The following is a 26,597-nucleotide window of genomic DNA, read 5'->3' as shown; positions in this document are numbered from 1 at the left end:
TCAAAAATTTGCCAGATTATTCCCAAGGGCTTCTTTTTTTACCCAACCCCCCCCCCCAATAATTAAATTGTGGGGGTCCCCATGGATTCTGCCGGGCCCCCCACTTCCACCGCCCCATGAGGATGAGCCAGTGCCTCCCTCCAGCTGGAACAAACTACTTTGAAAGGGGAAAAAGGAGACTTCTAACCCCCCAAAATGAGGAATTTTCAGTTTGCAGTGGGAGGGGGGGCCTCTCCTGTGCTCCCCCCCCAGGAGGAAATAGCTCACATTTTCTCTGGGATTAGGGGTTTGGCTGGGGTGGGCCCCCAATCCCAAGGTTCCGGAGAGAAGCGGGTCCCGACTCCGGTTCGATCTGTCAGGATTTGGGAGATGCTGGAGGGGGGATGTAGGGGAATTTCAGCTGGAGGGGGACAAGCTCAGGGCAGGGAGGGGGGGTGAAAGGATGGATTTAATCAGCTGGATTTAATTGGAATGAAAAAAAATACTCTTCCCAAAATGGAGAGGGAGACCTGGCCGCGAAGTGCTGGCCCCAGGGCTGCCCCAAAACCGGCCCTGGGGAGGCTCAGCGCTTCTTGTCTCCCTCATTCCAGGGGATTTGGGGATCCCTGGGGCACAAAGAGGGATTGCCGCGGCATTGCGCCATTCCCCTTCCCCCAGCAAAGCCCGGGAAAATCCCCAAACCCCCTTAAAGATCCCAATCCGCGATGAGGGCGAAGTGGGAGCCGAAGGGGTTAAGGCAGCGCCTCTCCAGCACATTTTGGAAAGGAAAAACTCTTTGGATCCGGTTTAATTTTCCAGCGATGACTTGGAAGGGGGAGAGAAGAGGGGGAGAAACTTATCCAAGGCTTCTTTTCCCCCTCCTCTGTGCTTTGGAGAAGCATTTTGGGGGTCGGGTTGGGCTGGTTGGGACCCCCCCAGCATCCCCTTGGCACCCACGGCATCCCAGGACACCCCAGGACCCACTGTTACCCCACCCCCGGCCTTGGGAGCCTCTGGAAATGGGAAATCAGGCGGGGTGATTCCTGCTCTCTGTTCTGGTGGTGGCATGGGCAGGATGAGCCTCTGCCAAGGCGTATGGGGATCCCCCCTGCACCCCTCAACACCCACCCCAAGGGTGTCATTTCAGGGGATCTCCACTGCCATGGGGGTCCCCGGCCCCATCCAGCCCTGGCTCTGGGTGCTTCAGCTTTGGGGTGCTGCCCTCGGGGTTCTGGCTCTGGCTGGAGCGTCCCACTCCCCAAAAAGCAGCTCCCCCCCAAGGCTGCTGTGTTTTCTGGAGGCGAAGCGCAGATCACGGGGGACGGGGGGAATGTAAACTCTCCACCCAGGAATGCAGGAGCTCCGAGAGGAGATTTTTTTAAAAGGCTTCATGTCCTGGCTTTGGAAAACAGAGCTGGGATCTGGGATTGCTGGGGCTGCTGAGGGATCTGAGGGTTCTGGGCACCCCACGGGCACTGCTGGGACCCACTGGGGGTCCCTGGCCCCCCTCCGTGGCCCCACAGGCTCCTGTGATGGAGTGGGAATAGGAGAGACTGTGCCAGGTCTGTGCCATGTGGCCCTTTCCAAGCAAGTTTTGGGGGGTTTTGGAGGTTTTTGGCTCTCAGGGCTGTTTGCAGCCCAAGCAGGAGGAGCTGGAGGGTGTCTGCAAGCAGCGATCAGTGTGTGTCCCCTCTGTCCCCTGCTCTGCCACTCCAGGGGTGGGGCACCCCAAAGAAGGATCTCTCTGGGAATGGGTTACTCAAAGGACAACTAACCCTGGGTACAGGTCACTGTGGGAATGGGTGACCCTGAGGACAGGTCACCCCAGGAGCAGGTGATGGATCTTTGGGGAGGGGTCACCCCAAACCCATCTGACCCCAGAGATAGGTCACCCCATGTCCAAGGCGCCTTGGGGATGTCACCCAAAGAAAGGGTGCCACCAAGTGCCACTAACCCCAGGGACAGGGGATGAGGCCCTCCCTCGTCGCTGAGCACGGCTGTCCCCAGGCCGGTGACTCCCTTCCCTTTTTAAGCCAAGCGAAGAGGGAGCAAACGCCCCGGGTCGAGCCGTGTCCCCGTAGCGGCGGGGGAACCTTTGATGTCCCCTAATGAGCCCCGCTCTGTTTTCACAGCTGCCGCCGCCGCGGGACTCAATTAACGCCCAAACCCGGCTCGGCCCCAGAGCACCCACAACTCCCACCAGTGCCACCAGGGCTCGCGGGGCTCGTGCTCCTGGGGATGGGGACAGGGGTCAGGTCAGCCGTGGGGTGACGGCCCTGGACTGTCCCAGCACAGGCACAGCCCCGACTGTGAGACCACTGCAGGGAAGAGAGAGAAGGAGGAAGGAACTGGGAGAAGGATGGGTCATGGGGTGTCCCCAGCACTGCTTGTCCCAGTGCTCCTGGAATCCAGGCCGTGGTCACTTCTGTCCCCTGCTGCTGGCTGTCCTGTCCCCTGGACCATGGGCTGTGTCCTGCCCACAGGCTCTCCTGTCCCCTGTCCCTCTTGCGACTGTCCTGTCTCCTGGGGCTGTTCTGTCCCCTGGCCCCATGGCTCCCAGGTTCCTCTGTCCCCAGACTGTCCCTTTCCCAGCCCCGGGTCACAATTCTCTCCCCTGTCCCCTCCCCTGCCACTGCCCCTCTTGTCCTGGTCCCCAGCAGTGACACGGAGGTGGCAGAGGGAGGTGACAGGGTGTAGGGATGACACAAGGGACATCTCTTTGCTACAGTTCACGCGTCTCCATGATCACTCGGTATGACAGGTCCTGAGACTTTGTGGGGACATCTCTGACTGTCCCCACCTTCTGGCTCCGTGTGCCTTCACCTCCACGGGGACAGAGCCAGCATAGACCTAGGGACCAGCACCCAACGGTGCCAGCGGGGCCCCGGCTGTTCCCGGCCCCGTTGTCCCCGGCGGGCGGGCGCTGGAGCGGGATCTGGCCGCGGCCGAGGCCGAGCCCTGGCCGGACGCCAGCGGGGACAGGCGGCCGGCGGCTGGATTCGGCTCCGGCCGCGCCGCTCTTAAAGGAGACGGAGCCGCCGGGATGGGACCTGCGGGACAGGACCCGGCACCTCGGGGGGCCTTGGCGGGGAGGGTCTCTCAAGGCGGGCGCAGGATCTTGTCCCCACCCTGCCACCCTGGCCAGGTGTGTGCGGTGGGGGTGGGATCCAGCCCTGTCACTGCCCCCGGAGCTGTGTGGATCCCGGCTCTGTGCAGGGTCACACCTGAAGGGTGGGGGAGTGGGGAATGTGGGGCCACCTCCACATCCCAGCATTGTCCCGGAGAGCTTGGCATCAGTGGCTGTGATGAGCTGTGTCATTCACAGTGTCCTCCCCTGGACCCAGGGATGTGGTGTCCATCCCAGCTCCATCCCAGCACCCCTCCTGCAGGGTAGGGGATGGATGGACAGAGCTGGGTGGGTGTGGGACCCCATCTCCATCCTGGGTAACTCCTGGAGAACATGGGATGGATGGACACATCCCTGCACCCCTCCTGGAAAATAAGGGATGGACGGACACAGGATGGGTGGGCATGGGCTCCCGTCTCTACCCTGGTGCACCTCCTGGAGAACCTGGGATAGGTGAGAGTGGGACCCCAACATCCAGGGCCCATCCAGAGGGTGTAGGGTGAATGGACGAGGGATGGATGGGCATGGATGAGTGGATGGATGGACACAGGATGGATGGACACAGACGTGATGGGTGGACATGGAATGAGCAAAGGGATGGATGGATGGAGGGATGGATGGATGGATGGATGGAGGGATGGATGGATGGATGCATGGAGGGATGGACGGACACAAATGGATGCACATGTGTGGAACGGGTGGCCATTTGGTGGATGGACACGGAGTGGACAGACACAGATGGGATGAGTAGGCACAGGATGGGTGGACACAGATGGGATGGACGGACACAAATGGGATGGATGTGTGGACACGGATGGATGGAAATGGACTCCCCCAGCCCCCCCAGGACCCCTCCCAGCCGCGTCCTGCAGGGCTCTGCCCGGGGCTGTCCCTCGGCCACTCGTTTCCGCAGCTGCCCCGGCCGGGGAAGGGTCCGGCCGGGGGCCCAGGGGGGCTCCGGGGAGGGTCTGCCCAGGGGCCCAGAGGGGGTTCGGGGGAGGGTCTGGGCGGGCGCGGGGGCGGCTCCGGAGGCGGCGGCGGCTCCGGGTGCGGGAATGTTTGTGCAGCTGGAGCCGATTATGGGGCGGGAGCGGGAGGGGGAAGGGGGGGAGCGGGGGGCGAGAGGGTCGTGCAGGGGGGAGAGGGATGTGCAGGGAGAGCAGAGCGTGTGTGCAGGGGTCTCCCCACCTGTGTGGAGGGCCCCAAGCACCCCCGGGCCCACGTGGGGTGCCACCCACCCCGACCTGTCCCGTCACAGGCACCCCGCGTGTGCCCCCTCCCCACACGTGTGTGCAAACCCCAGGCACCAGGGACACGCGTGCACACCCTCGGGCTGTGGATGCCCCCCCGGGGCTGCGGGGGTCACTCCCCCCCACACTGGGGGTCCCCGGCCCGGCCCCAGCTCTGCCCCAGCGGGGAGCTCTGGTTCCTGTGTTCACTCCGGTCCCTGCTGACGCCCTGAAGGTTCTTGGGGAGCACAGCCACATGGGGCCAGCGAGGTCTAAAGGCCATTGATTGTCCCTGCCCTGTCTGGATGGATGAAGGAGCCACCACCGGGGACCTTGGGGGTGAGCCCTCATGTCTGCCCAGCTCGGCCCCCCATGTCCGGTTCTGATTGCCCAAATGGAACAACGGGGACAGGGGAAGGGGGTTCTGTTTTTCAAAACAGAAAACTGGGGGAGTCCCCCCCTAGCACCTGGGGCCACCCATCAGAGAACACCCCAAAACCCAGCATCCCCTCATCAGGGTTTAACCCCTGCACTCCCAGGACCATGGTGCTGCCTGATCCCACGTTCTGTTTCCACTGCTTTTATCCCGAAACAGCTGGTTCAGGTTGGACAAATTATTCCCTTGGCCCAATCTCCCAATCTTGGCCCATTATTCAATATTTTTATTAGTTGTTGTCATTATTTTTAATAAAGGAAAATAAATCACCCCCCAGCATGGCAAATGACCTGCTTGCCTTTGCCTGCCTCCTCTGGGAAGGGAGGGATGTGTGAATGGAGGGAGGGATGGATGGAGGGATGGATGGAGGGATGGATAGATGGACTGTGTCTCTGTCTGCACCATCCTCTGCCACCACACTCACCCTGTGCCCACTGGGTTTCAGGAGTGAATGTGGTGCTCAAAACCCTGTTTAATGTTCTTTTTTGGGGTGGATTCATTAAATCCACTGGCTAGTTCAGTGCCAGGGTGGGCAGAATGCCAGGATGTGCCTGGTGCACACAGGCTCCTGCTTATGGACTCTGAGGTTCACCCACAGGTCCCTGGCTTTTCCTTCATCAAAATCCCTGCTCCATTACCCACCTGAAGCCTCCTTTTGGGGCTTTTATACATCATCCCTCAATTTTTGAGAGTTTTCTTCAATGGTATTTGGAGGAACATGGGGCTAGACCCATCCTGGTGCTGCAGGATCTGGCTGCCATCAGTGTGATGAGTTCGGGTTGGGTGGGTCAGGTCTCAGTGCCAGCGATCCCAGCGTCTGCTCCCCTGGCTTTTTCCACTGCAAGGAGGCAGAGGAGGGGGTTAAACAGCTGCCCTCAGCCCCTCAGTTCCACACAGACACCCCTGACCCATTAAACATCACCTGCTGGCCACCAAAACTTGGCTGCTGAGGGGGACATCAGCCACCACTTCTGTGCCACCTTCCTGTGCCTGTCCCAGGGCTGGCACCTCCGGGAGGATCCCACTGTGAAATGACTTCCCAGGAGCAATCAGGAGCAGGTTCTGGTTTTATTCTCCATTTAATATAAAAGCGACCCTTTCAGGCATTAAATTGGCTTTTCCAGTGACAAAAAGGTGCTGGTCTGGGGGATGCTCTTGCTGGGGACAGCAGCAGGACGGGGTGGGTTTGGGGAGCTCGGTGGTGATTCGGGGGCTTTTTTCTGACCAGCTGAGGTGCAAGGCCGGGTTTCCCCCCAGCCCAGCCCGTCTGTGCCCCTGCTGCCGGCAGCGCTCCTGGAGCAGGATAAGGCTGGGAGGAGAGGTGTGAACAGTGGAGGAACAACGGGACGGGCCTTTCCCACGCTGTGGATCGGGCAGTGCGATGGGGACAGTGTCCTCCTCGGGGACACACGGGCAGGTGCCATGGCTCTGCTGGGCTCTTCTCCCTTCCTGAGGCTGTCTGGGACGCTGTGGGGGCCGGGGGGATGTGGATCCTCGGCGACCCCCCAGCAGGACCTGCCAGCATCGATGTGGTCCCGACACTCCAGCCCCCTCCAGCACTGTCCCACAGCCGCGGGATGTTCCGGGTGGGACCCCCCACGCCCCTCCCAGCCCCAGCGGCTCTCCCGGTAGCCAGGACCCCGCACAGGTCCCGCCCGGGCTCCCTCGGCCCGGTGTCCCCCGCTCCTGCCCGGGGACGCGATCCCCGCGGGCCCCACGAGACGCCGCCAGACCCCCGAGTGGCGCCCTATCGGCCACGCCCACTCAAAGACCACGCCCACAATGACGACACCTTTCCCATAGACCACGCCCACGTCTCCGGCGGCTCCCCCGCGTATTCAAAGACACCGCCCCTGCCCCAGACCACGCCCCTCCCTCGGGCCGCGCGCCCTTTGCTTGCCACGCCCCCTGGCCAAAGCCACGTTCCCACCCCAGACCACGCCCCAATCCTATCAATGTGCCCGGCACAGATCCCGCCAAAAGCCCCGCCCCCCACCGGCCCCGCCGCTCCCCCGCTTACCCCAGACCACGCCTCCGCCTAGACACCGCCCACCCAACCGCCAAAACCGCCACTTAGGCCGCGCCCCTTCCCTCACCCCGCCCTCAGCTGAAACCACGCCCCCTGCCGTCGGCGCAGGCGCCGTTCAGCAGCCCCGCCCCTTTCCCGCCCCTCCGCAGTCCCCGCCCCTTCCGCCGCCCGCGCGCCGGGACTGCAGTTCCCATCATGCCGCGCGCGCGGAAGGGGCGTGGCCGCGGCGCCGCTTCCGTGCTGGCGGCGAGGCGGAGAGGCGGCAAGATGGCGGCGGCGGCGGTGCTGGAGCTGCAGCGCGCACAGTCCCTGCTCTCCACCGACCGCGAGGCCTCCATCGGCATCCTGCACTCCATCGGTGAGCGCCGGCCCGCCGCCCGCGCCGCCCGCGCCCCGCCGCCCCCCGCGTCGCGCAGAGCCCCGCGCCGCCGCCGCTGCTGACTCACCGTGCGCGCCGGGCGGGAGCGCGGCCTGGGCCCGGCCCCGCGGCGCTGCACCGCGCCGGGACGGCACCGGCAGCGGCCTCCGCGCGTGGGGGCGCGGGCGGCAGGAGCCGTTGGTGCGGGGCGGAGAGGGTGCCGCGCTCCGGGAGCCCGGCGGCGGGGCCAGTGCCCGGTGCGTGTCCGCGGAGCCGCTCGGAGCAGCCCCGGAGCCGGGCCGGCCGCTCCTCCCCGTCCGGCTGGAATGAACCTGCCGGCCCGAGATCCCCGATGGGCGCGTGCGGGCCGCGGCGGTGCCGGTACCGGCGGGGTGTCGCGGCTCTTTGGGTCGGGGCGGTTCGCGGCGTGTTTGGGGTTGGGTGTCACGGCCCGGTCCGACCGTGCCCGAGGCCGGGGCCGCTCCGCCGGCGCAGCGCTGACATTCCGCCGGTGCTGACTCGCCCTAACAGCGCTGCTCTCCCGGAGCCGCGGCCGAGCTCCGCTCCTCGCTGGAGAAGTTCCCTCGGGGTTCGCTTCTCTGTGTCCCAGCACAGGCCCCTTTGGGCTGTGGCGCCGGGGAGGTGTCAGTGCTCTCAGGGCTTTGGAGGTGCTGTGGGCACCCTGCCTGGTCTGAGGGTCGAGGCTGGGGCGTGTAGCCCTCGAAACTGCTGTTTAAACCAGAAGTTCTTGATTCTTGTGCTGTATGGTGACCTCTGCAGAGATGCTCTGACCTGCTGTCACTTTGCTGCGTCGGGAAAAGTTTGCTGAGTATGCCTGTTAGACCCTGGAGGTGCTGTCAGGGCTTTCAGAGTTTGTTTGTCCCTCCGTGTTTTGCTGGTTATTCAGTAGGCGGTGCAGCTCTCGGTCAGGACTCACAGCCCTGCTGTGAGTCGGGAGGATCAGCAGTGGCCCAGACAATGTTGCTGTGATGCTTTTGTCCTTGAGAGCAAATTTCCCTCGCTTTTGGTGGGGAATTTCAGGGGATGAGAGCCACAGTTTCCATTCCCTAGAGTCTGGATTTTGGCTGTGTTTATGTGGAAGTTGGAGGAGCTCCCTGCGTTGGGGGTGGTAGCAGGGAAAGAAGGGCACTGTGGTGGATAACTCATGGAACTGGTGCTGTGCACGCTTGGGTTGTGCTCCTGGCTGTCATTTGTCCCTTTATCTGCCTCGGAGCAGAGTCACTCCCTGGAGCAGAGGGTGATGGCACTGCCAGGACTCAGCACTGGCAGCGGGTGTGACACCAGAGTGGGGAGGGCTGTACTCACCTCACTTTGCTGATTTGTGCTGCATTTTGTCCACGGGATCTCAGCTTAATACACAAAGCAGCAACATCAGCAATCCCAGAGTGGAGTGTCCAACCCCAGAAATGCCATTAAATGTCTCTTAGTTGGTTCTGTGGCTCCAGTGTGGTCTGGTGTGTGGTGCTGTTTGTAAGTGACACTTGCACAGCTGGACAAGCTGAGATCGTTCAGACCTGGGGCTGGAGTGAGCAGGAGGGTCTGTGGGCTGGTAAAGCCCCTGTGGAGCGCAGACAAAGGACTCTAAACTTCCCTGCACTAGATTTAAACTTGGCCGACCTCTTGGGCCAGGCTGAAGTCCCTGGTGCCTGTTGGAGCAGGTCCTGCTTTGGGCACCTCTCCGGGAGCTGACCAGCAGCGATGATCTTCCACCTGAAACACCACTGAAGGCAACTTTCCTGCTCTTTTTCTTCCCAGTGAAACGTGATGTCCAGGAAAATGATGAGGAGGCGGTGCAAGTCAAAGAGCAGAGCATCCTGGAGCTGGGGTCGTTGCTGGCCAAGACTGGGCAGGCAGAAGGTGAGCCTGAAATCAGGAATTGAGGTAACAGGCAAGAGATCCTGCAGCCAATAGATTTAGTCTCCTTACTTAGTGGGATAGCTGGAAAAACAGCTTTTGGCAGGAAGTGTTCTCTCAGAGACAAGACAGAAACTAAAAACCAAATAAAGAACATAAATATTAATCTAGTGTTGCTTGGCCCAGTGTTCCAAACAATGCACCGTTCAGTCTGTGGCTCTTTGATGTGGGGCTGTTTCAGTATGAGTGACTAAAGTTTTGCTAAGTTATGTTTGACATGAGAGGTGTCTCCTGGTTGGTTTCAAAAGGGAAAGTTTGTCCCATAAAATACTTTCTCACTAGCAGCTCCTCTCACAATCAATTGATTTATCTGCTGGACCATTACATCAGCAGCCCCTACCCAGCTCTGCATGGGACAGTCTCCCTATTGTGAGTGTGAGGGGACAGGGATGGAGTCGAGTTCTCTGTTCAGTGATGATTTTGAGTCTGTTCCTGTCTCCTGTTTCCTGGAGAGCTCAAGGCAGCAGTTGGTTGTTTTGCACTCAGCAGTTTAGGGATGTGCTGTGCCTTTCCCCTGGAACGTTTCAGGACACTCTGTGTCTGTACCCAGAGTGTTCTGTGGTTGGGTGCAGCCCTGGGCAATGGAAAATGTTTGCTTGCAAGTCTGGCACGGGGTGGGGAGAGCACCCAGCAGAAGGTTCAGTCCCACTGGAAGCTTTGGGACACCAGGCCTAACTTTGGAGTAGCTCATGGACAGCTCTGTGAGGGCTCAGCCACGGGTCCAGGTCATAGTTTGTATCTGTTGTGAAATGTCCCTTGGTGTCCCCACTGGGCTTGGGAAACTCCTGTGGGGCTGGGCAATTTCACTGCTGTGCCCACATCACACGTGCTGGAATGAGCATTCCAGCCCCTGCTCCCACTGTGGGTTGAGGCTGGACAGGGCTGGGAACAGTGGATGAGTGGTTCTGAGAGAGTGCTGGAAACAAAGGTGCTGTTCTTGTCACCTCACTTCGGTGTCCACCTCTCATTCCTGCTGGGGGCTGCTGTTAGTGTCCCTGGAAAAAGACAAACCCTTCAGCACAGGATTCAGCTGCTCCTGCAGGACAGAGGAAGCTGCTGTGCAAGTGCCCCTTTCCTGGCTGAGGTCAGGGAGCTCGGTGTGGGTGTCTCTGCTGTGCCACTGCCCTTTGCACCCTGGTGTTTGCTCAGCAGAGATCACCAAACGTGGCTGGGCCCTGCAGCAGCAGAGATGTGTTTGTTTGGGTTAAAAAGGGGAAATCTGAGTCTTTTCAGGTCAGTGTGGATGTGCTGCTGGTGAGCAGAACTGAGGGCAGATTTCTTGTGGCCTCCTCACCTCTGCAGAGCTTGGGGCAGTGTTGAGTTTAAGCTGAAGTTTGGCACAAGGATAAAGAGCTCCAGGGTTTTCTCAGAGGGTAGTAATTGATAGATTTATTTTCTGTCAAGGGGAAGGCTGAGGAGTTGAAAGTAATACTGTTAACTCATCAAACTCAGGGTTGTGATGGGGCAAACATGGAATGTATTTGTGGTCTATTAAAGAGTGAGTGCGTTCTGGAGGGAAGAAAATGGACTTAGTGTCCTTCAGAAGCCAGGTGCGTGCAGCTCAGAGGGAGATCAGGAGGATCTGGAGGTGTTTTCTGGAGTTGTGGAACTGGGGGATGAAGGAAAGGGTACCCTGGCTTAAGGTGGTGTTGGAACTGTGGGAAGGGCTCTGTCCCTTCTCCTGTGGGCTTTCTGGGTAGGAGTGACGAGTCAGGGGCAGCAGCACCATCACCAGGTAAAGCTGCTCTCAGAGACCCCAGTGCTGGGCAGACACTGGGATTTCATTCTGTGGCTTTCACTGCACAGGGTTTGGTTTTAGCCAGTGGAACTTCTTGCACAGGTTTGAGGGGTTCCAGTGCTCAAGAGGTGGTGACTGCACTGTCCCTGGAAGTGGATATTCAAAAGGAATTGTTCCTTGTGAGGGAGGTGAGGCCCTGGCACAGGGTGCCCAGAGCAGCTGTGGCTGCCCCTGGATCCCTGGGAGTGTCCAAGGCCAGGTTGGACAGGGCTTGGAGCAGCCTGGGACAGTGGAAGGTGTCCCTGCCCATGGCAGGGGTGGCACTGGATGGGCTTTTAAGATTTCTTCCAACCCAAACTATTCTGTGATTCTGTGACTCCACTGAACCGCAGTCTTCGTTTTCAAAAATGACTGTAAGTGACCCCCTTAAATCCTTATCAAGCAGATAAACCTGTAGATGGATTAGTTGTCTTTGTGACAGTTCCAGATTTTTATAGCATTTCACAGAACTATGGGGTTGGAATAACTTAGATAAGGAATTTGGATATATGGAGTGTTAGCTGGTGGAAGCACTTCCCTGAGGATGAGCTGCAGGCTTCATTTTCCAGAGCTGCTGCTCATCACTCCTGCAGAGCTGTCAATCCCACCCCTTTACCAGGCATTGCATTTTCTTTAGAAAAATAAAATCCTAAAAATAGTTGATGGTTACGTTGGTAGGAGAGAGAAATTTCTGTGGGAACTTTGAGCCTGCTTGGCTGAATGTGGAGTTTGCAGAATGCACAGCTGCATTCCAGCTGTTGACTTGGGATCTGCTTTCTGTGGAGTTCTGGGGCTGCCCTGGAGCACATCAGTGGGATGATAAACAGTGCACTGTGTTCCACTGGAGTTTTCCTTCTTTGTTCTGAAGTTCCTGTGGGAAGGAGTGTGTTGGGTGCTGATTCCATTGGTCCTGAGGAGCTGGTGGAGCACAGGGATGCACAGGAGGAAGGTTCCTGGTAGTGCTTGAGAGCTGATGGATCTTGGAGAGCCTCAACAAGACAGATCCAGAGCCCACCTTTCCCAGCTCCCACTGAGATGCTGGAGAGCAGTTCTGTGAAGAGCTGATGTGTTGGAGTGTCTGTGGTTGTCTGTTTGCTCTGTGTGAGACCAAAGTGTTTGCCTTGGATTAAAATGATTGGCATTTCCATCCAGGAGTTATACTGGAGATTAAAGGGACCCCAGAACAGGATGGTGTGGAAGAGTCATGGAGCAGCAGGTTCCTTGTGGAGTAAAGACTGTCAGCTGCAGGTTGCAATCTGAGATGTTAAAGTAGCTGCACCTTAAGTGTAGAAAAAGCTGCCTGTTTATGCTCTGGCAGAGAGAAAAATCAAACTTTTATGGAAGCAGGTGTGGCAGTGAGAGCATCCTGTGGTGTTCTTGTACTGAGTCCAGATGTTCTGCTGGGGTCAGGATCTGTGGTTTGCTGGGGTTGGGATCTCCTGCACTGCAGTTTGGGAAATAAAGCTGAGGATCACATTTGAGATAAGTTCTGTTTGTTCTAAATCTGCACTTTGAGATGCTTGGAAACCTTCCAGTGCCTTGAAGACTCCAGGAGCTGGAGAGGGACTTGGAGAAGGATCTGGAGGGACAGGACACAGGGAATGGCTTCCCACTGCCAGAGGGCAGGGCTGGATGGGATATTGGGCAGGAATTGTTCCCTGGGAGGGTGGGCAGGGCTGGCACAGGGTGCCCAGAGCAGCTGTGGCTGCCCCTGGATCCCTGGCAGTGCCCAAGACCACGCTGGCCAGGGCTTGGAGCACCCTGGGACAGTGGAAGGTGTCCCTGCCCGTGGCAGGGGTGGCACTGGTGGGCTTTTAGATCCCTCCCAACCCAAACCATCTTGGGATTCTGTGATCACTATGAGTGATTAGAAAAAAGTGAGTTCCACATGTTAAGAGTGTGATAAACAAGGTGTATCAGGCTAGATTAAACTTAAAGTAAATAGGTTAAAAAAGTCAAAAATAGGAAGAATAATTTTTAGATATTAATAAGATGTTGTTACAGCATTTAGCATTAGCATTCTTTAGCATTACTGCTACATGAAATACAGAAGAACCCTTGTTTACATTTGTTTTTATTGGAATCCTTCCAAACTGAAATTCTCCTGATACTCCTCCATATACTAATTGAAATAAAATTAGACTAATCTCTTATTTTAGTTTAGATTAGGTACCAGTTTGGTGTACAAGACTTCTGAATTACTCATTACCGGCTTTGTTTTGATTTGTCTTTTCTGTGGAATCTTGTAAACACAGTAGTGTGAGATCCACCTGATATTTGGGTGAGACTTGGAAATCTGGGGCAGAGAGCTGTGCTTTCAGTGTGCAGCCCCGGTGCTGATGAGTCAGCACTGAACCCTGCCCCTCTACAGGATCATCTTCCCAAACTGGGAGCTGCCCTGGCCGGGACCTCCCCAAAACCACGTGGTGTTTGTTGTAGGAGACTTTTCACTTGTGCTCTGCAGTTCCAGCGCGTTCAACATTCCTGAGTGGCTCTGAGTGCTGGAGCTGCTGTGCTGTGACTGCCACATTCCTCTGCTCCCTGGGAATGACACTTCAGTGTTTCTCAATAAATAAAAGACATTTCCTTTTTCTACCTCTTGTAAAGACAGGTTTTGTAACTGAATTAATGAGGAAACTTAGAAGCAGAAATATAGTTAAGTGAGGTCAGAGCTGGTCTGGTAACGGTGAAGGTGGAGTTGGAGTGTTAAGGAATATGTAGTGGAGCACAAGGTGGATCCAACATCCTGGGCTTGGCTTGGTGGGGCAGATTAAAGCATGAAACTGAGTAAATAAAAACACGCCTAAATGATAAACTCCATCCCTCATTTTATAGAAAAACCTCAAAGCATTTACCAGACCCTTACATTTTAAAACATGCCTGAGGTATTCCAGGTGGTAGAGGGGTCCGCTGCTTGGGACCCAGAGAGCCACAGCCACCCCAAAGGATGTCTCGCTAGAAACAGCTCCTTGGGGGGTCAGGGCGCTCCTCAGCTGGCAGAGGGGCTTCTCAGCATTGGGCAGAGCAGTGATTTCAGCTCAGTGCTCTCAGCTCCTGCCCTTGTGAGTTAGCCCCTCTTTTAGCCGGCCGTGGTGAGAGAGAGAGAGGTCTCGTATGGAATTTCCGCAGGTGGTACTTTATTGAGAGGGTACCAGTGAAAGGGGTCCAGGGACGAGGAACCTCTGCCGACCAGAGGAAACCCAGGGATTTTTATGGGACACCAGGGTGGGAGGAAAAGAGTACAAAACCAATCAATTGTAACAGATCTACATAAGATCCCGAGGGGGCTTGTTGGGTCTCCGGACAGGTTGCAGTGACTAGAAAGTTTGTCTTTTGTCTTAGGGGCTCTGGGTGAAGTTACAAAATTCTTTCTTAACTCCTCAGCTTGGCTCTCTCCAGGGCAAAGCAGTCGGGGCTCCAGCCACCCCCACACTGAGGCAGTTCCAGCTGGTGGTCACTGGGGAGCTGCAGTGACAGGCAGTGCTGTGGTGAGGCTGGAGCCCCCAGTCCCCTGTGCAGTCCCTTGTTTGCTTCACGCTGCCCTGCAGGTGCCATTTGTACCCTGAAAAGCCACCTGAGAAATGTTTGGTGTGACATGCCCTGCTGGTACTCGTGTGGCTGCTCCAGCTCAGTGCAGCTCTTGGCTGGGGGGGTTGTGTTTCATGTTTTGGGGTTTTTGCAGAGCTGGGAGGACTCCTGAAGTACGTCCGGCCCTTCTTGAACTCCATCAGCAAAGCCAAGGCCGCGCGACTCGTCCGGTCCCTGCTCGACCTCTTCCTGGACATGGAGGCAGCCACAGGACAGGAGGTGAGGCTGCAGTCCCTGCACCAGGCTGTTCCTCAAAAGTCTGCAACACCATTATCTGACCTAGTTTGCTTCTCACTGAAGAATTATTCATGTCAGGAAGCAGCTTTTAATGCATTTGGATGTATTTTATAAATAAAACATCAGATAATTGAATTCATAAGCATGTTTTTCTGCAAGCCTCTCCCTGCTGCAGGTTAGGAGTGACTCCCACCATGGGTATTTGTCTTAGATTCATGTTGCTTCCTCAAGTTGTGCCAGAGGAGGTTTAGAATTGATATTTGGGAAAATTCCTTTACTGAATGGGTTGTCCAGCCCTAGCACAGCTGCCCAGGGCAGTGGTGGAGTCCCTTGTCCCTTGAAGGATTCAAAAGCTGACTGGATGTGGCACTTGGGGACATGGGTCAGTGGTAGCCTTGCAGTGATGGGAGAATGGTTGGACTCCATGATCTTGGAGGGCTTTTTCCAATCTTAGTGATTGTAGGTGCAGCATTGGGAGTATTTTGTAGTGTGGTCAGTGCTAGGGATCTGTTTCCCAGGGAGCTTGGAGCAGGAGTGGTGGGGGTGATGTGGGATGGCACAGAACTGGAGGAGCTGCTGGGGGCTGGTCAGGATTGCACATGGACCCACCTGTGATGGGTGTTTTGGTGCACAGAGACACAGAAGTTACTCCTGAAGTGGGAGTAGAAAGGGTTTTGCAGCTACCAGGTGTCAACTGCTTCAGTGGATGAGCTCCTCCACCAGAAAACCAGAGACAGTCTAAGATAGTGCCCAGTTAGTATTCACTCCATTCTCATCAACTCCATAGGATGCATTTGTCTTAGTTTTTCCTTTTTTTCCCCTCAGTTGTTGGTTTTTTGGGAGTGGGGTAAGGACAGGAGCACCTTGGCCGTGCTTCCAGGCTGTGCTGTCCTGCAGGGGGCTGTGCTGCCACACCAAGGCTGGCACAGGCAGGGTCTGAGCAGCAGGTTAGGGACAAAACCCCCATGAAACCTGTGCTCAGGGACTGGCAGATTGCAGGCTGAAGAGGTTCTGCCATGCTGAGGGGCAGGTGATGGTCTCATTAGCCAAATTAGCACAAAATTAGCCAAATTAGAACTGTCATCATCTGGTACAGGTAACCCAGCCAATGTCCCTTGTTTGCTGTTCAGTCCTTGTGGCTTGTGGGTGATGAATGGTGACAGAATGTTTTCCTCCTCTTTCTTTAGCAGACCAGGTCAGAGGAGATGGGGTGGGATGTGCAGGTGAGAAGGGAGAACTCCTAAAAGTGTCAGGAGAAAATGAGCAGCTGCAGGCTTTTCTCAAGGCAATTTGGTGTAAACTGCATTCAGATGCAGTTGCAAAGGAGGCACAGGTTGGAGTAACAGTGATGGAAATAATAAAAAGTCAGTCAAAATAGTCACTTTAGAGCATATTGTGAAGCTAAACCCAAAACCTTAAGGAGGGATGACATCAACCTGTGAGGTCTTTGATGCAGCAATCTTAAATCTTTCAGAAATGTTCTGAGGATTGTCTGCTTCCTCAGGGTAACTCACATCCAGAATGCTCCCAGGAGCCCAGTAAAGCAGTGAAATTGGAGATTTCTCCAGCTCCTAATGCTCCAGCTATCATCCTGTAATAAATTGAAACTTCATGATGGCTTTTCATAAAATGTTCATGTTTAATAAGCAGTGAGAAGGAGCTGACAAGGCTTGCAGTATTAAGCTGCAATCCAGAGGTTTTGGGAAGAGGGATTCCTGAACCTGGAACAGGATGACTTACTGTGTATTATTGGCCAGATAAGATACGATAATACCTAATTGAGATGGAGCAGTTCTGCTTTATCCATCAAGAGAGTCGGAGCCTGGAAAATATGGGAAGATTCTGAGTTTCTTTGCTGTGCTTTGAAATGATGGATGAGGCCCCCCAAGCAGAGCCCAGCACCTCTGCTACTTTATACAGATTACATGATCTATTTAGGCCCTAAAGCACATGAAATTTATTTTTCTTTATTGAAAATACACCGTGACTGTGGGTTTAAACTCTGGGGAAGCATTAATGCCTACCCCAAATGCCTCCATTTGACACCTCTGGTGTGGTTGGGAGGCATTTGGGGTGGGCACTGACAAAATGTCTAGAATTGACTTATTTCTTTCTGCTCCCTTTAAGGTTGACCTGTGTTTAGAGTGTATTGAATGGGCCAAATCAGAGAAGAGGACTTTCCTACGCCAGGCTCTGGAGGTATGTCTCAGATCCCAAACACGTGGACCAGCATCATCCCCTTGTCACGTTTAATACCTGTAAAAGTAGAGCATTTGTGTGCTGTTTAGATCTTTCTGTGTGTCAGGGGAGGGCATTAATGACACTGAAATTCTCCTTAAAAATGCAGGGTTTTACTCTTTGTGCAGTAGGCCTTGCACAACTGGACCACACAATGTGACAAATACAGATTAATATAGTGAAGTCTATGCAGAGGAGAATGGAAAGCTGCATTTTACAAAACAAATCTGTTCTGGCTTTCCTCACAGCAGTTCCTTTTCTGTTCTCCAGGCGAGGCTGGTCTCTCTCTACTTCGACACCAAGAGGTACCAAGAAGCTCTGCAGCTAGGTGAGGCTCCCACTAGGTGGTGGTAAATCTTTGCTTTTAATTTACTCCTGACAAGGAAAGCCATCGCCTGTGTCATGTTCCTTGAGAAGTTTTGCAGGATTTGGGTTTTAATTTCTCAGTGCTGGTCCAGTTCTGCCACCTTTTGCTGTAGCTGGGTGATAACAGCTCTTAGAGGTGTCTTTGTTCTCTCTGTTTCACCATCCTTACCCATCTCACCTAGGCCTAAGGCCAGTTTGGATGGGGCTTGGAGCAACTGGGAGGTGTTCCTGTCCATTTGAGAGTGGGATGAGATGAGCTTTAAGGCCCCTTCCAACCCAAACCACTGGGATTCTGTGATTTGTTCAGTGCAGATAATTTTGGGAACTGTATCCAGCTGAAGGCCACAGGTTTGGCTGCTGCTGGAACATGCTGGAATACTCTGCTGTGGCCACGGAGGCTGAAGGGAGAAAGCAGGTTTTTTCCAATTTGCTCAAACACAGCCCCAGTAAAACCAGGAAATGGCAAAACCTCTGTGGGTGTCATTAGCCAAGGCCTTATGGAGGCTTTAAGAATTTGCCCCTGCATTACCTGAGGGATGGTAATGAACTAGTGAACTCCTGCTCTGCCCCAAAGCAAAGTAAAGCAGGACCTCTTACAGCTCCTGTGATGCTTTTAAGATGCTCATTTTGCAAATGACTGCAGTGCTGTAAGTGAGGCTTAAGCTGTAATTGAAATTTAAGCTTTAAGTGAAGTTTAAGTTGTCAGTAAGTTTAAGCTGTGATGTTGAAGCTGTCTGAGGGGTGTTTGCAGGGCCTGCTCTGCCAGGGCTGAGCAGCAATTACCTGGATACAGCCTGAGCTGCTCACCTGGGACCCAGGACTCCTTAACCTGTGTGGTAGCACGAGCCTGTGTCATATCTAGAGTCACCTAGGTGACATATATCTCATCAGAATGCCGAGTTCATGGAATTCTGTTTGGAATTAGAACTAGTTTGCACAGAGATAATGAACTCAGGTTTAAACTGATCAGAGGCCACACTCCGAAACTGTGCTTAATTAATTTAATCCCTTGGCTGGTGGTGGTTCAGCCTGGGGAGTTGGGAAGGTCTGTACTTCTAGGGCAGGCTCTGATGCTCTGTGAGGATGTCAGCGTTGTGCACAGCATTCCTGTATGGCTGAGGAGGTGGTTGTGTCCATGGGTGTGGGGAGTAGGTGCAAGCAGAGTCTCTCAGGGATGTTTCCAGGGAGAAGTTCTGCAGTTTCAGCTCTGATTATCAGCTCCTGAGCACAGCAAGGGAGGAGGAGGTTTTTATATCTGCTCACCCTAAGTTACCTCTTCAGTGGGGGAAAGAAGAGGACAAGTTTCCTCTAGGACTGACTCATTCTGTCCTCACAAGGCCATGATGTTGCAGCTTGTCTTGGCATTTCTTAGGCTGTCCCTTCCTGCCTCCTAAATCAGACCTGTAGATGTCCTGTGTTAAAATCATTTCTTCCTCATCCCATGTTCTCTGGAGTTTCTTGAGGATGCTCTGTGATGCAGAGGGGGCAGTTCTGCAGGAGCTCCCTGTGGGAGAGGGAAATCACGTGGGAACAGGTGCCAGAGTGACCATCCCAACTGCCCAGCCCCTCCAGGACACTCTGCTGCCCACACACCACCTCTGACACAAAACTGCTGCATCCTCCTGCTGTGGACTAGCACTGTCCCACCATTATTCCCTCTCCCGGGCTTTTTCTTGGAAGAACAGGGTGTGTGAGCCTCACGACCCTCCCTCCAAGCCCTGACTGCCGGGGCAGGATGGGTGGCCCCTGGAGAGGCTTGGTTTGTGTGGGTGCTGATGCAGAGCAGGTCACAGGTTTGTCCTTGCCCTCTGCCAGGCTCTCAGCTGCTTCGGGAGTTGAAGAAGATGGATGACAAAGCACTGCTGGTGGAAGTGCAGCTCCTAGAGAGCAAGACTTACCATGCCCTGAGCAACCTGCCAAAAGCAAGAGCAGCCTTAACCTCGGCACGTACCACGGCCAATGCCATCTACTGTCCCCCCAAGCTGCAGGCAGCGCTGGACATGCAGTCAGGTGAGGCCTCCAGGACAAGGACAATGCCCAGGACTCATCCTGACACGTCACTTGTCTGATACTGCTTTTTTCTGAGGGAAAATGGTGCTTGGGGGGGGGGTGGGGCTCAAGATACCACCAATTCTGCCTCAGGTGGTATCAGCTGCAGTGACATTGTTCCTGACACTGGTGTTTTCAGCCCATTTTTGGAAGCTGCCAGTGGTGGAGGGTCCATAAGCTCCCCAGGCACTGCAGTTCCAGCCTCACACTGTGTTCCTGACCCATTACACATTGCTCCTGACCCAGTTTGCAGGCACTTACCTGAAGTGCCCCAAACTTGCTAGTTTAAAAATGTCCTTATAAGAGAGGGTGTGGATTTTCTTCTGATAGAGATGAGCCAAGGGAGGCACAGGAGGAAAGGGTTCCCTTCACTGAAGTCAACAGATAAAGCACTGAACAATCAAATGGTTCTGTCCTCTCCCAGTCATGCTCAGAATTAACCTCTTTGTGCCTCTCCCAGGTATTATCCATGCAGCAGAAGAGAAGGACTGGAAAACAGCCTATTCATATTTTTATGAGGCGTTTGAGGGCAATGATTCAATTGACAACCCCAAAGCCATCACTGCTCTGAAATACATGTTGCTGTGCAAAATCATGCTCAACAGGTAGGTGGCAGATGGTTCTGGGAAGAACACTTCCTGCATTTCCAGGGGAAGGGCTTTTTGTTTATGGGACTCTGAACTAATGGGCTCAGGGAGTGTCTCTATCACCTGATCAGTGCTCCTGTGTGGTGGTATTTGGGTTGTAGTACTTTGCTGTCACTTGGGGATTTTTGAGGTACTCTGGGGTTTAAGTTGACCATGTTCCTGTATAAATGCTCTGCTCCCTTCCCTCTGTCTGCAGCCCAGAAGATGTGCAAGCATTAGTGAGTGGGAAGCTTGCTCTGCGGTATGCAGGAAGACAGGTACAGAAACTTAAGCCTTTCTATCTTCCTCTTAACTTTTCTCAGTGCTGGCTTATTCTTTTTGTCAAACACTTTGCTCTTTTCATACCAAAATACCCATCACTCCTGAGTGTCCTGAACAAGATCCAGAACTGATTAAATTACCATGAATCATTGCCAGGAGTCAGTTGCCTTCAAAGAGTTTACAGTGATTTTCACAACCAGAGAATTTGGGCTGCTCGCTTCATTTTCTGTTTTTCTCCTTCCTGCTTTTCTTCAACTACAAACTCCCTGATGCCATCAGGTCCTGTGTCCCTGCTCTCACCAGCTGCTGCAGTGTTTAAATCCGAGTTACTGTTTTTACTTCATTGAAGCCAGTCCTGAGAATCCATTCCTGGCAGTGCAGCTGAGCAGGTGGACACCTGGAAGGCTGCGAGGTGGGAGCCAGGCAGTCAGGGAGGTGTTAAATCCACTGCTTATTCTGACATGTGAACGTGCCAGGCTGGGAATGGCACCTCCAAATTCAGGGTTGCCTGTAGAAGGCTCAGGGCCACACTCCTGGTGTGCCAGGGGCTGGGCCAGGCTGGGATCCTGCTGCCATCAGGGGCTCAGCCTGGGCTTTGCTGTGACGCAGGAGCTGCTGCTGCCCTGCCCACATGGGATTGGGAATTAGCAGAGCTCAGTGAGCAAACGTGTGTGGAAAGGTCTGACGTGGGGATATCCCTCCTGGATCAGGAAGGGCAGCCCCAGTCCTGCCTCGTCCCTTTGCCCTGAGTGGCAGCTGGAGGCTCCTCTCCGGAGCAGGGGATCCTGGCTGTTCCCACACTGTGCCCTGAGCCAACCCTGACCAGCAATTCCCACAGCCACTGGGGGGCAGGGAGAGAGCAGCCCTGGGGCAGTCCCAGAATATCCCAATTGGAAAGGACCACAAGGATCAAGTCCAGCTCCTGGCTCTGCACAGGACAGTCCCAGAAGAGGGGGCAGCAGAAGCCTGGGCCTTGTGCACCAGAGGCACTGGGCTGTCCTTGTCCTGCCCCCACGGCTTGGGCTCCGTTCTGCTATTCCCTGCTGGGATTACCACCATTGGTGTGAATGTGCTTTGGGGATGTGGCTTTTGCTTCATTTCAGTTATGGGGTAGAGAAGACTCGTCCCTGTTGCTGTCCATGGTGGGGTGTCCATAGGAGCTGCTGCCCTGCAGCTGTCACTCAGCAGAGAAGTGTCCATGCTGAAAGGGGGAGACTCAGCTGGAGGGCCCAAAATGGCCACATTCATAAAGCAAGTGCCAAAATGTGCACTTCCCTTAAAACCATCAACAAACTCACTCCCAGCCTGCAGCTGGTGCTGTCAGACCTGGGTGCTCTGTCCCTCTGGAGATGTTTCAGGTCGTGTCCTGCAGCTGCCCGGCTTGTTCTCCCCTCAGCAGCTGCTCTCCCTCTGCCTGTGGCAGTGACAAGGAACATTCCTGGTTTGCTGTTTAAGCACGTTCCCAGGGTACTGCACAGTTGGCATATTCACCCTCAGAGGAGAATCCAGAAAAAAATAACCTCCTTTGGTTCTCTTTCCTCACAGACAGAAGCACTAAAATGTGTGGCACAGGCCAGCAAGAACCGGTCGCTGGCAGATTTTGAAAAGGTGAGTCAGGGACACTGAAGATGTGGCCAGGCTGGGCAAAAACCAGTCAGAAATGCCAGGTTTGGAAAGTTGTAGGAGCTGTTACATCCCACAGCAGGAAACCATGGAAACATTGATAGAAAGCAACAGTGCCTCAAGAGAGACCCCCCAAAACAGTTGCGTTTTCAGTGCGTGGGGAGTAAACTTGATTGAACCCAGGTTTTTTTGCATTTATTTTTCTTTGGACAGCCAACTCAGAAGCAGTTTTCCTTTAGGTGCTATGTACTGGGATGTGTATCTTCCTAAAATGTTTCCTGGTTTCAGCAGGAATTCTGCAGAGCTCAGGGAGAAGATTTGCATGTCAGGATCCAATCCTGTTGTGCTCTGCTGCCTGTGAACAGAGACTGGGGCTCGCTGAGCTCCAGCAGGGTGAAGATAAAAGATGTTGGAAAGGCTGCTGGGCTGTCGTGACCTGCTGGCTTTTAGCTAAGTTAGGGATTGGATTAGCCCCGGTACTTGGCTGGGCAGGGAGGGGATCTCATCCTCAGAGGACCTGGAGGAGCTGTTGCTACCGGAATTATTTCCTCCTGCCGTGTCCCCACAGGCTCTGACAGACTACAAGGTGGAGCTCAGGGACGACCCCATCATAAACACTCACCTGGCCAAGCTCTATGATAATTTATTGGAACAGAACCTGATCAGAGTCATCGAACCCTTCTCCAGAGTACAGGTAAATGTTTCCAGCAGCACCTGGATGGGCTGGTCCCTCTGTCCCTGCTGCTGAGGGTGAGGGGATTGTTCCCATATGGAACACTTCTTACTCTGAGCTGTTCAGCCCTTTGAGAGCTCAGGGTTAAAATTAAAAGGAGGCAGCTGAGGGGGGGGCCTTTGGAAAACCACATTCCAGAGTCGCTGCCCTTTCCATCTGTTTCTCTTGTGCTCCCTGCAAGATGACTGGCTTTTAACCCTGAAGGTGACAGCATTTGGCTTTGAAGGTCTCTGACAGGGAAAGGCTGTGCCATAGTCTTGGAGAAGAAACATTTCACCTTTCAGAGTGAAATGGCGCTAGGAGTCCAGTCCATCTAAGTTAAAATCACGTGTGAAACCTGAAGGACCTGAAGCTGTAGAGTGGAGAAAAGCCACTGGAGATTTTTAGGCCAGAGCATTTCCAGGCCCTTGAGCAGTTCCATGGAAGAGCCCCAAACCTCTGTGTTGTGTGTCCAAAGTGCAGCTAAAGATTTACTTAAATGTTGGTCTTTCTTATAGATTGAACACATATCCAGCCTCATCAAGCTCTCAAAGGTAAGAACCTCACCAGAAATCAGTGCCATGTGTTCAGAGGGCAGAGGAGTTGTGGTTAGATGGCATTTGTCACTGAGAACTGATTATGAAGGGTGACAGATGAGATCCATAGCATTTCCAAGTGAAGCTCACCCTTGGGAACTAAACTCTGACACAGGCAGCTAAATGGGAGGCATCAAGGCTTCCTGTGCTCCAGACTTTGCTGTGCTGTCCCCTTCCCTCCCATGGGTTTTACTCCCTGTCTTGGCTCTTACTTTTTACTGGAGGCAGATTTTCCTCTCTGTCGTGACCAGCTCAATCTTCCCCCGTGCCCTGTGTTTAATCCCCTGAGTGTTCCCAGGGGAACCTCACTTAGACCCTTAAGATCCAGGATCCAGCTAATCACCCTGCAGTGTCATTAGGGATGTGTCTGTCACACTGACTATGCAGTAACTGCGTTACAGATAATCCCAGACAGATTCAGTTTTGGGAAAATCCGCCATAATCCCAGCCAGTTGCACCTCAGAGTGCTGTTGTCTTGTACTGGCATTAAGGCCAGAGGTTGGGAAGTGAGCTGAGCTCAGCCTTTGTGGCCACAGAATCATTGAATCATTCAGATTGGAAAAGGCCTTTGAGATCATTGAGTCCAAATAATCCCCCAGCACTGCCAAAACCACTCGTGTCCCCAAGTGCCACATCCACACATCTGTTAAATCTGGTGATTTCACCTCTGCCCTGGGCTGGACAACCCTTTCCATGAAGAAATTTTCTGTGATACCCAACCTAAACTTCCCCTGGCACACAGTCTGTTCCCAGACTAGCTCGTGGTGTTGAACACATCCTTAATATTCAGAGTAAAAGCTGCTCTGTGCCCTCTCTGCCCAGAGAGGAGCTGCCTCCTGTGGACCTTCCTGGTGCTGGGCAGGAGCTCAGCTGGGTCCTGCATGGATTAAATGAAATTTGGCTAGCTCTTGTGTAAATCCTTGCTGAATTGAGGTAGAAAGTTCCAGAACCCCTACAGATAAAGTCTGTGTGAAGTGACAGATAAGTGTCACCTGTGGGACAAGGGACATGCTGGTGGTCCCTCATTAACAGCTGCTCCCTAGTTTCCTGAGGCATCTCAAGCAGTTGGTGGTGTCCAAGCCACGTTCAGGGAGGAGGAGCTGCTGTTGAGCAGTGCTCATGTCTCACCCGGGCTGTCAAGTGTGCAGCAGTAAAATTCATGTATTTTTGTGTTCTGGGAGACTTCTAATTTTTCTGTTTCAATTTCAGGCTGAGGTAGAAAGGAAACTGTCACAGATGATCTTGGACAAGAAGTTTCATGGTGAGTCTCTGCATCCCTCAGCTCTGCCCCGTGTTTGCATGAGCTGTGGCTGGACTCCCGTTCCTCCTCTGAACCTGGTGGTCCTGCTCAGGCATCAGATGTGCAGGTGACAGTCAGAAATGGTGTTCCTGCTGCTCTATCACAGGTGACAGTCAGGAAGGACAGTCAGGAGTGACAGGAATGCTGTTCCTGCTGCTCCATTGGAGGTGACAGTCAGGAAGGCTCTTCTTCTGCTTCATCCACCTTCCTTAACCCAAGGGTTAGTTTCAGAAATTCTGTTGGGTCCCTCTTCCTGTGACAGCATCCAGGGAGAGTGTGGGACCCCGATGGGCTGCCTGGCCAGGCTGGGCTCTCCCTCTTGGAGCTGACCAGAGGTGTGATCACCTTTCCCAGCTGTTTGTGTCTGGAGTATTCCATGGGGCACCCCATGGCCCAGTGGGGTGCTGTGGCTTGGCTGGGCCCACAGCAGCTGCTCAAGGAACCAGCTGTGCTCTTGGTTCTGTTGTCCCTGGATGTGGCTGAGCCAGGGGAATGCCTGAGAGCAGCACGTTGGGCACAGAGCACTGTGGGCAGACAGAGCCCACGTGGGCACAGCTGCAGCATGAACCAGCTGTGCTGAGCCATCCTGCTGGGCACAGGGCCTGAGGAGGCAGGGAGATGGTAGGGGATGGGCAGGAATGTTCATCTCCTGGATGGCTTCTCAGGCTGTTTTCTGGGATGTATTTTTTTCTGGAAATGCTAAAGCAGTCCTGACCAAAATCTAGTCAGTCCAGCCCAACACATGAACCCTTCCCAAACCCTGCACAGCTGATTGGGTGTTTCTGGGGTAGATCCCTAAATTCCTGGTGTCTGGAAGCTGTGATCCATTGAGCATCTCAGTGGTAACAGCAGCTTGTGCCCACAGGAATCCTTGACCAGGGCGAGGGTGTCCTGATCATCTTCGACGAACCCCCCGTAGACAAAACTTACGAGGCTGCCCTCGAGACGATTCAGAACATGAGCAAAGTAGTGGATTCGCTCTACAACAAAGCCAAGAAGTTGACATAGGTGAGTGGGGCCTCCCTGGAGGCCGCAGAGCTCCGGAGCCGCTGCCAGGCCCCGCCGTGCTCCATGTCCCTGAGCCTCGTTCCCTCTCCTGTCGAGTGACGTCTCTCTGTTTTCTCTTTGCAGAGTTGAATTTGCTAGCTGTCATTTGGAGAGTGTGTGTGACAGGAGAGTGAAACCTTTGGGAAAATGTTAGGAGACTTTTTTTTTCTTCTTTGTTCTACTTTTCGCTCGGAAAGTTTTTAAACTTCCTCATCCGGTGCATCTTGTATTCCAGACGATGCGTGTTCCAGTTTCCATGTAATCTTTACTGGCCGAACTTTGTATCTGGGGGGGGAATATTGTTTAAACAAAGAGGGTATTCTAAATAAAAGGAAAAAGGCTTACACTACCTAAACATGTGCTTTCCACTTCCTGAGGGACGGCAGAGTTCAGCAGGGACAGCATTTTGTTACCAGTAGGTGCCCAAAACCAGTTTGTTTCATCTCCGCCCTGAAATCAGAGACGTGCTGGCGGTGTCCAAGCAGCCAACTTGATTCCATTTGTACTGAACCAAACAAACCCAAAATGTACAGACTGCTGGTTTATTTTCCACCCTCAAGGCCTCCGACCCCCTCGAAAGCAGCTCCACGATGATTTTCCTGCGGGCTGGAGCTGTCGGCACAGCCCCGGCCGGCCGCTCTCGGCGAAGGGAACGGCGCAGGTTTCCCTGGAGCCTGACTTGCATGCTCTTGTTTGCAGATAGACTTAGATTTTCAATGTTTCCTCCCTCCCCACCTGTGCTGGTAGGAGGAGCAGGTGAGCGGCGGAGCCGACTCCCGCTGTGCCTCTGCTGCAGCAGCGCTGAGCTCTGGCTCCCCACGAGAGGTGGGGCAGCCCGGCCCTCTGGAACAGGCCAGTGGGAGCTTCCTCCTCGCTCCCAAAGTGCTGGGGCGGGAGCACGGTGTATTCCAGCATGCTCCATTCTCTGGTGAGGTTTCCAGTAAGTTTTAACGCCATTTGGGCAGTGTAAGCTTCTGCATCTCTGTCCTGCTCATCTTTATTTATCCTTTCCCCTTTGTCTCTCTTTCCCTCTCCATGTTTTTCTTACAAAATTTATATTTTG

General features: G+C 54.2%; 1 protein-coding gene across 3 annotated transcripts; it reads left to right on the top strand.

The window, feature by feature from the left end:
- The first annotated feature begins 6,998 nt into the window (after positions 1-6,998).
- On the top strand, positions 6,999-25,889 carry PSMD11 (proteasome 26S subunit, non-ATPase 11). Of its 3 annotated transcripts, none has more exons than XM_066336688.1 (14): positions 6,999-7,158; positions 8,935-9,036; positions 14,553-14,677; positions 16,823-16,894; positions 17,204-17,261; positions 19,115-19,309; positions 19,809-19,953; positions 20,192-20,252; positions 21,802-21,864; positions 22,448-22,573; positions 23,110-23,145; positions 24,397-24,448; positions 25,353-25,495; positions 25,619-25,889. In XM_066336688.1, the coding sequence occupies exons 1-13, from the start codon at positions 7,068-7,070 to the stop codon at positions 25,493-25,495; spliced, it is 1,269 nt and encodes a 422-aa protein (XP_066192785.1). In that variant the 5' UTR covers positions 6,999-7,067; the 3' UTR covers positions 25,619-25,889. The 3 variants fall into 3 exon arrangements, with proteins under 3 accessions (XP_066192785.1, XP_066192786.1, XP_066192787.1); XM_066336690.1 differs by lacking the exon at positions 6,999-7,158 and adding an exon at positions 7,344-7,539; XM_066336689.1 differs by lacking the exon at positions 8,935-9,036 and having other exon boundaries at positions 7,009-7,158.
- Positions 25,890-26,597: the final 708 nt, after the last annotated feature.

This window comes from Sylvia atricapilla, chromosome 27 (assembly GCF_009819655.1).
Source record: "Sylvia atricapilla isolate bSylAtr1 chromosome 27, bSylAtr1.pri, whole genome shotgun sequence".
Taxonomy (NCBI): domain Eukaryota; kingdom Metazoa; phylum Chordata; class Aves; order Passeriformes; family Sylviidae; genus Sylvia; species Sylvia atricapilla.
This window is presented reverse-complemented; position numbering and strand designations above follow the sequence as displayed.

Coding starts and splice junctions, on each gene's coding strand:
- PSMD11 (XM_066336688.1), top strand. CDS start 7,068: ATGGCGGCGGCGGCGGTGCTGGAGCTGCAGCGCGCACAGTCCCTGCTC. Junction 16,895..17,203: donor TCCTACGCCAGGCTCTGGAG/GTATGTCTCAGA, acceptor TCTGTTCTCCAG/GCGAGGCTGGTCTCTCTCTA. Junction 21,865..22,447: donor CGCTGGCAGATTTTGAAAAG/GTGAGTCAGGGA, acceptor GTGTCCCCACAG/GCTCTGACAGACTACAAGGT.